Source organism: Telmatherina bonti (genome assembly GCF_933228915.1).
Source record: "Telmatherina bonti genome assembly, chromosome: 6".
Lineage (NCBI taxonomy): Eukaryota > Metazoa > Chordata > Actinopteri > Atheriniformes > Telmatherinidae > Telmatherina > Telmatherina bonti.
In genome coordinates, this window is record NC_136624.1 from 16,492,857 (window position 1) to 16,505,461 (window position 12,605).

The 12,605-nt window shown below is 36.0% G+C and overlaps 1 protein-coding gene across 1 annotated transcript in view; it reads left to right on the forward strand.

Annotated features, from left to right (window-relative positions):
* Positions 1-1,313: 1,313 nt before the first annotated feature.
* grip2b (glutamate receptor interacting protein 2b) overlaps positions 1,314-12,605 on the forward strand; it is a gene marked incomplete at both ends in the record, with an annotated part of 193,282 nt that continues 181,990 nt past the window's right edge. The window contains one exon of the mRNA XM_079242856.1: positions 1,314-1,452. Coding sequence (XP_079098982.1) covers positions 1,314-1,452 — 139 coding nt within the window. The remainder of the gene's footprint in view (positions 1,453-12,605) is intronic.

Sequence of the window (12,605 nt, forward strand, 5' to 3'; positions counted from 1 at the left end):
TACGACCTCTCCTCCTGAGCTGATGTTGAGCTTATTATGGAGGGACACGGAACGGAGATTAAACAGCAGATGAGAATCGACACAGACAGGAAGACAGAGGAGTAAGATGCAGTAGGAACATGGCGGGGGGGGTTCAGATGAAATAGAGTCGTTAGAAGATTCAACCCATTCTAAGAGAAATTGGAAACCACCTCAGTCTTTTTAACACCTGGACTAAATTGTGCACGTGGAGTTGCATGTAATGAGTTGCCATGGCGTTCTGGGACACACATAGCTTCGTTCAGACTGGTTTGTTTTCTAGTCTGTCTCTTTATCATTGAACGTTTTGCTGGAATATTGGGTCACTGGTTAAATGGTTAAATTTTTGTTTTGAGTTCATTTTTTATTTGGACTCCAGGTGGAAATATTTGAGGTTAAAATAAGAACAGACATTATGCTGCCCCCTAGAAAATACACTCCAGTGCTTCCAATATCCCCAAACTCTTCTCATAAGTCGGGGTGTCTTTAACAGAGCCTGGCTGTTTTCTTTTTTTTTTTTTTTTTTTTTTCCCCCTGAGAATCATAGATGGATTAAAGAAGTTAGCTATGCTTGATAGCAAAGTTGCTGACAGAATGAAAAAGTGTGTGTGTGTGTGTGTGTGTGTGTGTGTGTGTGTGTATGTGACAGAGAAAGACAGTGAACCATAGAAATGGGAAGACTACTGCGGCACTGTCTTTTGTTTATTTACTTTCTTATTTCCTTTCACCCTTTTGGGAAACAACTGATGAAGCAGAGCGTCAGCTGAGAGTTTTAAAGGTTTGGTGTGAAGGTGTTTCTGTGGGGAGGTGGCTGCTGTGCATGTAGAGGGAGAGAAATGGAAAGGAGGGGGGAGTAAATGTGCTGCCTCTCCTGCTCTCTCCCTCTTCTCGTTTCCCACAGTGTCTCACTTCTCCCACCATCGCGCTCATCAGATTTTCTGTAAGCTTAAACAGGGGGAGGAAGGAAAGGGGGACCAAAGAGAGGAACGAGAAAGAGGAAGAGATGTAGGAGGTGAGGTGTTGTTAAACTTGAATGTGAGACATTCGCACTGGAAAGGGAGATAACTTAAAAGAGATAGGACCGTGGGGAAAAAAAAAGAGTCAGAATACATGGAAGGTAAAGGGGTAGTTAGCTGGTGAGGGGGGGGTGGGTGGGGGTTAACTCGCAGCATTCCAAAACAGCTGAAAAAAGAAAAAGAAGTCAAAAAGTCCAGAGTAACTCAGAGAAAGAGACGCAAGAGAACCAACTTTAAAGTCCCCATCTGCGGCTGAAAGCAGAATCTGAGTTATTCGGGATGGACAAAGTGGTAAAAATAGTAAAGAGGATGTCGCCGAGAAAGAAGAGGAGAGAAGGAGGCAGAGGAGGACTGGGAGAGCTGGAGAGCCCTGACACCCTGTGTGATGAACTGTGCCGTTTCAGCCTCTGCATCACTGGTGAGAGTCTGCACCTCTCTGTGTCTGTGTGCGTGTCTGTGTGTGTGTGTGTGTGTGTGTGTGAACTTGGTTGTTTAAAAATACTTAGTGTTGGGATGTTTTGAGTGTGTGTATGTGTGTGTCTACATGTGTGTTCCATGGATTGTTTGTGAAAACACTCCATGACTCCAAGACAAGTAACAGCTTGTTTGACTTGAAATGTTTCACTCGTCTAGGAACTGACCTTTCAGTAATTTCATTTTTCCACCTTCATGGTCGTCTGTATGCTGAACTCTCAGCACGGCGTGTGGCTGCCTGACCCGAACCAGCAAGTTACTCAAATCCTTATCATAATAACAAAACAAACCCTGAAACAAACCGGTGTCATGTCTGGGTGATAAAGTCTTACGTCGTGGTTAAAAATGTATCCATTTAATAAGTTGAACTTGTCTGAGAATATTGTTTGCTCCTATATGGAAATGCTCAGAGTTTCCTGCCTTGTACAGGGTTGGTAGTTCAGAGGCTGCTGCTGTAGATAGTTTTCATAGAAAACCCAGTTGATCTGTCATGCTAGTAGACGCTATGTGTGTATTTGGATTAAAAAAAAAAAAAAGGGCAAAAGTAGTTTGAAATATAAATATATCAGAAGAGCAGAAAAAAAAGACTCATGTTTACAGACTGGGAGAGGTCAGAGTAAAGGTAAGATGATTGCTCTTTCGGGGCCACTTCACATCTGCCAAAGTTCAGTAGTGTGTCTTAAACACTTTTATTGTCTTTTTTTTCCTCTCTTAAATTATTTTCTTTTCAGTGGCAGTGATTTTTCTGAGTAGGCGTTTCTGATGTTCTGATGTTGATTGAAAGTTACAGTCTACGAACCTCCGTCAGTTCACATGGTAGTTTGACTTCTGACATGTCATTCTGTTCTTGAGCAGGGAGAACCTTTAATACCTTGCGGATTGTGGATGAATTAGGTTTCTGAAGTTGTTCTGAAGTGTTTGAACAGACTGGGCTTGAGAATCCCCAGTGTGTCAGAGCAGCTGTTCTTCTACTGGCTTTGCAGCTAAAATAGCAAAGCAGTTGCTATCCTTCGCCTCAGGAGTTTGGTGGAAATCAAAAGGATATATTTTCAATGAATAGGAAACCATATTGTGCACATGTATGTATAGAAGGGATCATCAGGTTATCCTACCTGTTTGGGTCAGATGGATGACTTTCAGAACTGGTTTCTACCCAGTAGAGATGGAGGGTAAATTGACAATTTATTGCTAGCCACTATCAACACATGTAGGAATCATACCACAAAATCATTTTGACATTTAATAAGACAAACACAGGTGAATTAATGTGGTTTAAATCTTACCATGAGGAAAATACACTTTTACATAATCTCCAAACACCCGCCATGCACAAATGCAGAGGTTGAAGCAGGTCTAGTGCACTTTATATTAGCACCATATGGTGAAGTATTTCTCTTTAAATAAATTATACCATTGTTACTAAATCCACTGATTATGTTGGGTTTTTTTTTTTCAAAAGTCTTGGATCTTATTTTAATTATCTTTAACTGCAAAAGACCTAACAGATTAAAACCTGCTCTGGTGGTCTGAACAACTGTAAAATAAACCTGTTTAGAATTTCATGAAGCGGGTACAGAAAACACTGCCCCTTAGTCTTTCTGTTACATATTACTTGGATAGTTGTTACATCATGTTCTCCAAAGATTTGGGAAATGTTTTTACAGAGAGCATAGATTATTTATTTATTGATTGATTGATTTAATTTTATTCTTTTACAACTTACTTTGATCATGCACAAAGAGCTCACTGATAAAAGAACTCATGTCTGAATGTGGGATAGAAATCATCTTGAAATGAAGTTTTTCTATTTTCTCTCACCCTCCTAAATATTCTTTCATCAGACAATCTTTTTAGTCTCTCATCAGAAAGCGCATCAGCAAAACTTCAAACGGCATCGGACTGCTACCAGAGAAACAAACATTGCTGCAGGCAGGAAAAGGTCACTTTGAAAACAAGAGGGATTTGGGGTATATCAAGGTAAACTTCCCAAGATCTGCCCCGAATCAGCAGAAAAGATATTTGTTTAAATGTCTTATACAACATATATAATGAAATATTAAGCCTGCTTGGTTCAAAGAAGATAGCGACACTGTGAGATAATATTACAAGAAAAATCATGAGTGTGCGGTAAGAGGTTTAATTAATCCAAGTCCACTTTCTGTTTAACAGATCTCCTTGTAACCTTCCCGTTCCATCATTTGACCCAGTACTGTAACTTCTGACCTTATTTTTATGACTCATGCTGGTAAAATCCCCCACACAAAGCCTGAACAGCATAAAGAAAGCTTAGACAGATAGTTGAATCTAAAAATGGGATTTGTCAGCCGAGTTAGGGCAAAGCAACGCTCTTTTATTTGGATAGCACACGGTCAAGGTGATTCAAAGTGCCCTACACTAAACATTAAAAGCATTACAGTGGAGCACAGGACGCATTAAAAAGTTTATTAAAAGCAAACTTAAAAAAAAGAAATGGGACACAAAAGACAAAATGCATAGAATAAAATTTAGTGTGAGGAATAAATAGTTGTTTTGATAAAAGACAATAAAAAAGTCTGAATGCAAGTGAACCAATCCTTTGTCTTTTCTCATTTAACACAAGCCAACAACAGCAATGTTAAGGAAATCCTTCCTGTACATCAGCTTTGCTGATCTGTTTGATTTTTGTGATTGTTTTTTTTTTTTTCTTAGGTAAGCAGTTCTGTGAATGACTGGTGACAGACCCCTTATTATTTCTGGTTTCGTTAATAATTTGTGGACTGTTGTGGGTGCCATGGAGAGCTCTCGTTTCAGAGGCTTTTCCACCCTAACAAGCATAACAACATAAAAAAGGTCAGCCTTAAATGCTGCAAATATCTCCACAAAGTGCTGGTGACTGTGCTGGGTATAAATATCTGTCTTTTGAAGCCCAGTAAATGAAAGACTCCTTTGTCAGATCAACTAAGCGTTCCTCGTTAACTGCAGTTCGGTTGGCAAGCTTCCTCATCTGCTAAGTGCTCTGACAGAAAGTGACAGCCACAATGTGAAACAATATGAGAGGAGAAAAAGCATGAAGCGTTTTATATAAGGTGGCTGAACAACTTCTGTGTGTGTAGTGCTGTGTGTGGACATATCAGTGTAAAGAGTCAAGTGTTCTGGGTGCAGACTCACTAAATGGAGGAAAATGCAAGACAGTCCTGGTAAATTAGACCATCTATGGCCAGGCTAAACTATGCCTCTAAACAAGATGGCTGTGTGCTACAAGTGACTGTGAGTAAAGGTACAGAACAGGATGATTCTGAATTAAAACAGTGTATTTAAAAGAAAAAGTTCAAATGAACCTGAAATAAATTACTGGAAAGCAAGGAAGATGCACAGGTAGTCGTACTACAACTCTACATGCAGTCAGAATAAAAAGCCTGGAGAAGCGGGTTTATAAGCTGATAAATACATCCAGTCTGATAAGGTGCAGGAACAAGGTTATTATTTTATTTTTATTTTTATTTTTTATCAAAATTGTAAGAAATTCTTTTTTATTTATTTTAAATTCTTCAAAATGGATGTTCAGTATGGCTGTGCGGTAGCGTAGTTGTTAGCACTGCAGGCCTCACAGCAAGAAGGTTGCTGGTTTGTGCTTCTGTTGGAGTGGGTGGAGTTTGGACAGTGGACTTTCTGGGTGGAGTGCATGTTCTCCCTATGTATGCATGGGTTGTCTCTTGGTACTCCAGTTCCTCCCACTGCCCCAAAACATGCATGTTAGGTTAATTGGTTACTCTAAATTGTTCATAGGAGTGAGTGTGTGAATGGCTGTTACTCTTTCTATGTTGGCCTTGTGATGGACTATATACACACTGCTCAAAAAAATAAAGGGAACACTTAAACAACACAATGTAACTCCAAGTCAACCACACTTCTGTGAAATCAAACTGTCCACTTAGGAAGCTGTTGTGTAAATGGAATAGACAACAGGTGGAAATTACAGGCAATTAGCAAGACACACCCAATAAAGGAGTGGTTCTGCAGGTGGTGACCACAGACCATTTCTCAGTTCTGATGCTTTCTGGCTGATGTTTTGGTCACTTTTGAATGCTGGTGGTGCTCTCACTCTAGTGGTAGCATGAGATGGAGTCTACAACCCACACAAGTGGCTCAGGTAGTGCAGCTCATCCAGGATGACACATCAATGCGAGCTGTGGCAAGAAGGTTTACTGTGTCTGTCAGTGTGGTGTCCAGAGCTGCAGAGCTGTGTTTTGTCCCTCAGTTTCCACAAAAGGGATCCCGTTCATCTTCATTTCATTAAGCCCTCCAGTTAGTAGGTAGTAGTATGTTCTGAAAAAAATGTGAGAATCCACAAAAGATCCACTTTTGTGATAGATCTGTTAGCTAACTGGTTATCATATGTACAACTACACAGCATGTTTGACTCATTGGACACTAATAGATCTTTGTTATGGTTCAGATGTGTTGGAAGTATTCACTTTCATTCCCCTGGCAGAAGCGTACTTCTTTTTTTTTTTTTTTTTTTTTTTTTTTTTTTTAAACTAGGAGTTAAAAAGACTGTCATTGAAGAATCAACTCAAATTTTTTGATAAAGTAAAAGTGTAGACGTAGGGACTAAAAATACTTAAAATATAACAATAATAAAAAAATAAAAAAAATAGACTCAGCCACATACATTACCCCAAATTTCTAATAAAAAAAAAAAAAACAACCTAAGAGCAAAACCTTTTTCTTAAGACAATAATGACTATAATGTTAATATTAAAACTGAGATGCACTGAGCTACCTGTTGCATATATGCCTAATAAAAATGAACACATTGTAGAGCCATATGTGTACATATGTGTACTACAAGGAATGTACATGATTTATGGAGAAAAATATATGACTAATTGCCAGTAAGTTAAAGTTTTAGGAACCTGAGAGTGTTAAATAACTACAAGATAAGAAAACTGCTCAAGAAAATCTATGTTGTCCCTTTTATTGTTGACATACAGTATACATTAGTGCTGAAAAATTGAATGCTTTATTCAAGTCATAAATAAAAAAATAAAAAGTGTGATATTGATATTGTTGAGAAGCTGTTGAGATGCTGCATTATAAGTATTTTTTTCTTTTTAATCAGAGCCTATTTTATAACACATCTGCATCTTATCATTTTGCTTTCATGAACAGAAATAATGGATTCTCCATAGTAATTCTACTTCTGCTTCAGTCAACAGATAAAATAGACTTGTGATTTGGGAGGGAAATAACTGTCAGCTGGCATCTATCTCCTCATAAAATAGTCCAACTGTCAGCTCTACGGGGCTGCAAATAAACCCCTGCAGCACATTTCAGAGTTCAGGCTTGTTTGTCTTGTACCATGCAGTATGTAACTGACATTTGGTCATTTTCATTTTATTCTATGTATACCCTGCAGCATATTTAAAGTAAATGCACTGGGACCTTGTTTATTAAGTCTGTTTGAGAGTCATTTCAGTCATAGTTTAGAGAATTTGTGGAAGATAGTCGCTGTCTCAAACTGAATAAAAGCTATTAATAAGCTTTCTTCAGTCTAAAAATAACTTCTACTCTTCCAGATATTTATGAGACCTCCAGAGGCATCCAAAAAGGTTAGGAGCTGTTTAGAAGATGATACTGAGATGAGAAAGGTGTGTATGGATGTTCTGGGAGCAGAACAATTTTAGAATTTATTTTGTTGTTTAAAAAAAAGATTATTTTTCAAATACATGAAAATAATCCATAAAATTTTTTTTTTAGGTCTTTTTACTTGTCTGCTTGGGCATTATAGCAGCAGAATGATGGTTTGGCTCATGTGTTTTTTTCTAATTAAAATCAAGAAAAATGACAAGTAAAAAAAGTTGTGTACATCTTTTTTTGTTTGTTTTTAAGTCTACAAAAATCTGTGATATCGGGGAATCATGAGAATCACAATTTAGATCAAATCGGCACGCAAAAAATCGGAATTGAATCAAATCAAATCGGGACAAAAACATATCATCGCTACCTTAGTATATACTTTATTTTGTTGATTATTGTCTAAATATACATTCCCACGGTGAATTCAATGGTTCAGTGGAAGTGACTTCCAAGTCCAAGTCAAACTTCCTTTTATGGCACCTAATAAAGTCCTACCCTTGCTCAGAAATTGATTCTTAAGATTCAGTTCTTCACTTTGCTAAAAGTGTGTGAGGCACTCAAAAAACAACTTTTCATTTTTAAGCTTTCAGGAAGGAATTATTTTTTACTCATAAGTCAACTCTTAACCATGTTTTTCAGAGCAATTCTAGAAAAATTGAAGAATAAGTCCCCAGATTTAAAAAGCAACTCATGAAGGGTTTCTTTGACTGTCATTGTTCATATTAATCTGAATCACAAATTCTGACTGCAGCTGAATAGTTTGTCTCTCAGGACAACTTTTAAGGAAAGAAAAAAGAAAAAAAAAACTCAGTGTATCATCTACAAATATCAAATCTGTGTTTAAAGATCATTACAAGCCATCCACAAAGCTTCGGGTCCCCGTTCTCGAACTCCTCACAGCATTTCAGGAAAAATATAGCTTTGAATGCTTTATAAACTTCAGTTACCTACAATCATATGATTATATAGGCTTTTTCCTCTGGGAAGACATCGTAACTGAATGCAGAATACAAGCTAGATGTTCTAACCTACATTTTGCACTGAAGTTAAGAAAACATTGTTTATGCTTAGATGTATACTTTAATTAAACCTAGTTGGTTTTTAACTGAAGGGAAACAGGGTTCATTGATAGAACTTCAAACGTACCAGAAGAGCTTGTCAAGTTAAAATGTTTATTGATTGCTTTGTTTGTATTTCTATTGATCTTTTATCAAAAGTCAATAGATTTTTAATAAAAGATTAATAAAAATGGTAGTGTTGAGTAAAATGTTTTCTTTTTTACTCAACACTCCCATCACAATGCACCGAGTCAATAATTTTCTGTCCCTGAGCCACTAATCTCATACATCTTGTCCTGAAAAAAGAATGTCTGCTCATACAAATGGCAAAAGTGTAAACCACGTTGCCTCCTTAAAAAAAAAAAAAAAAAAAAAATGTAATTAAGATTCAAATGCAGTAAGTTTCTCAATTTAGTATTTAAGGGTATTGATTAACAATTTAAAGATAGACACAAAGTAAAAAAAACAAAAAAAAAACAAATGTTAACACTCAGGAAGTTACAAGGTTGAATCTGGATCTTAATGTAACATCAGATGAAGGATGAAAGGTTAGGATAAATTACACGTGTACACAGAGGGGAAGTGTGGATTGGAAATTGGTGGAGGTGAGATAAAAGTCGAGTCTCTGCGCACATATTTTCATTTTAGAGTGACTTTATACATGGTGTAGGAATTTTTTAAAAACGTATCCCGAAGAGGAATAGAAATATTCCTTTTCTTCCTTTCAACAGAAATGGGAACAGACATGTCTTTACTCTGTGGCATGTCACACACCCAGCAGGAAGGCAACTGAAGTGTAAGAATGAGAAAGACAAATGAAGGTGACAGTGTAGTTGTACAGTGTATTTTTTCCCTCCATCCCAGTTCTACGTTCACATAAAATCATCACTACAAACTGTATGAGTCTCATTGTAAAAACTATAATTCTATGTGTTTGTCTCAGCTTTTTTTTTTTTTTTTTTAAATGAAAATAGTTTCATTTTTATCTTTTGCTCATTTTCATTATTAAATTTGAGTGTTATTCCTTGAACTGATTTTGGTAGATATATCAATTACTTCCATTATATTTGGATTAATTATCCAAAACTATTTGGGTGTTAGATTGTGAAATTTGGTGCAAATAAATCTTTGCACATCACACCTCTCAGAAAGTTCTGTTTCTTTCATTTTTCTGGTTGCCGTAGATACGTGATGTACCCCAAGAACGTGTTTTTGTATGTAACAACTCCACTCATTCATCTATATTACTGATTTTGTCCCAGCAAGCATTTGGATGTGAGACTTGGTTGTATTTGTTAGAGATGATGCAATGACTTAAATACTTTCCAGAATGATAACATAATAAAAGAAAGAAAGAAAATAATGCAAACATAGCCTGTTTGCATTACTGTAATGGATTGACGACCTGTACAGGGTTTACCCTGCCTCTTGCCTGATTATTACTGGGATAGACTCCAGTATTCCAACAACCCTTAATTAGACTAAACTATGTAGACAATGAATGTAAGCCCCAGTCATTTAATGCCATTTATATTTGCATTTCCTGGTCAAATGTTATTTTGATGGGAATTAGCTGTGAACGATGTTCTATTAAAACGGCAGATACATGATAGAGAGCCCTATGCTACATAGTTTTTCTTTACATAACCCAGCGTCTTACCTCTAAGGGGCTCTTTTTTGCAGCTGAACTGACCCAGTTTTACCTTGTGGATCAAGACAGCTCATATCTTCTTATCTTCACTGCAATATCAAGTTTCTTATCATAACATCTATCAGGAGAGAAAACACAACCATCATCATCAAAATGTCTATAACATCAGATTATAGTGCTTGTAAAGGGCACAGCTTTCTCCTCTGTGACACTGCATGTTTTTATACTATAGTGTCATTTGAGGAACTTTCAGTTATTAAGAAATTATGCTTTCCTTGTGTCTCATCATTTAGATTTGAAAACAGATGATATGTGAACAGTCCAGGTTGTGAAAACAACCCGCAGATCAGGTGATGAGGTAAAGAACGATACAAAACATCAGTTTTGTTATTGATGCCAATAAGGTTGCAAGGATGCCCTCCATGTATTTGGTACCTACTGCTACTAGCTGATGTCATCATGTGAATTTGTGTGACGAGAGGATGGACAATATCAGCCATTCTACTTAACAAATCAGCTAAAATAAATAATGGAAAATGAATAAAAAATCCTCAATATATGACTGAAAGAAGCACACATTCACCGGCTAAGATTCTTCAAAAGAGGAAAAGCAACTGAAAACTGCAGCAACTGAGCTTTACTGGAGTAAGTAAACAAATTAGCCGTCTCTGCAGTTTTATATAGCAAGTAACAGAAAATTATCTGATCAAATGGGAGGATAAAGTGGTTGCTGGATGATATGCCCTGTTTCTAACACTGAAATAAACTTCACCAAGATTGAATTAACTTAGCTCTCAAGCAGAAAGCTGCAGCTACTGCATCAGTTTTGAAGTCCCTCTCCCTTACAAGATGTCTTCATCTGGTAAACGCTACACAATGTGGACTCTCTTTTTTTCTCCTGCTTATTTTTTTTTTTTTCTTTTCTTGGCTATTTTTTCCCTCCCTTTCACAAGGCAAAGCATGGATGGTCCTCCATTTCATTTACTGATAATACACTTGGACGTGAAGGGTTAAAATTTTCGCCTTTTCCCCTACACTATTCAAAGATGACAATCTACCACTGGCACCCTTTTGTTGGGTTCTGCACCACCTAGTATTTATAAATTCTAAGAGAACACTTTTATTTAGACACAATTGTGATTAGACTTTGGTAAAATTTATAAAATAAAACTGGATTTTTGCTTTTAAAAAGCAAAATTTGTTATACATTTAATTTGAACATTTTGATAATTACTATAACTATAGTGCTCAAGTAATAATGGGTAAAAACATGTACTGATTTATAAGTTAATTATTGAAAATATTTTGCCATCTTAACCTTTAGAATTGCCCTGCGATGGACTGGCGAGCTGTCCAGGGTGTACCCTGCCTGTCGCCCAAAGCCAGCTGGGATAGGCTCCAGCTTCCCCGCGACCCTGAATTGGAATAAGCGGTTCGGAAAATGAATGAATGACTGAACCTTTAGAATTTTACTGATAAAAAAAAAATACAATCACAACATAGTATTGTGAGCTGTTACTCACTGAACAGACTGCATAAAAGAAACTTTGCCACATTTCCATGGTCAAATGATCTGCAGTTAAATCTGAAGCACAATTATATTTATAAACAAATACAAGAAACCTGTTTTCTAAAGTAAATGCCTGACCAAACTGAAAGATGCATCATCGTGAATTTGATATATACATCCCAGGAAATCATCTGTATTCACTTCTGGGTATCAGATTTTCTGGCTTCTGTGTCTGTGCCCTCATGAGACACATTTGGAGGGTAAATTTAGGTGTTAAATCCCCTTTTCTTTTTGGCTCTCATCTCTCCACCCCTGGCAGTTTTTCCATCTCATTTATTTGCCTTTTCTCTCTCTCCCTCCTTTGCTTCTAATACTCTCTCTTTGTCACCCTCTCTGTCTGTCTATTCGGGTGAAGCTATAGACATGTGTGGGTGGATGTTTCATTCCTTCCTCACTTTCTCATCACCAGAACCTTCTAAGCTTCTATAACAGGCTGCAGCTCCATCTGGATTTTATCCTGCTGTTGCTTTTTGCTTTTTGATAAATGACATTCACATTATCATTAAAATCAATTTGGAAACAAAGTGTATCATACATGATGTTATGTATTAATCCACCAAATAATGCTTCCGTTTCGGTTGTTATTAGCTTAGCAGGAATTATAATGTATTTGAAATGTTAATATTTTGCCACCATCATTTAGTTTAAGTAGAATATTATGTTTGCTGATAACATCTACTGATAAATGTGTTCAGTCTCTTTTCGATCATGTTCATGTTTTCACTTCAGTTCTTGTAAGTTTCTTAGCCTTTATTCTTTTCCACCAATATATTGTTTCCATTAAGGAATGTGTAATATCACAAACAAAGGAAAAACCTTTTTTTTTGTTTTGTTTTTTGTGAAATATCACAATATTAATATTACAGATGACATTGGAGTCATCTGTAATATTATACAGCATCCAACACTTATGTTATGAAACTTATGTTATATATATATATATATATATATATATATATATATATATATATATACATATATATATATATATATATATATATATATATATATATACATATATATATATATATATATATATATATATATATATATATATATGTATGTATGTATGTATGTATGTATGTATGTATGTATGTATGTATGTATGTATGTATGTATGTATGTATGTATGTATGTATGTATGTATATATATATATATATATATATATATATATATATATATATATATATATATATAT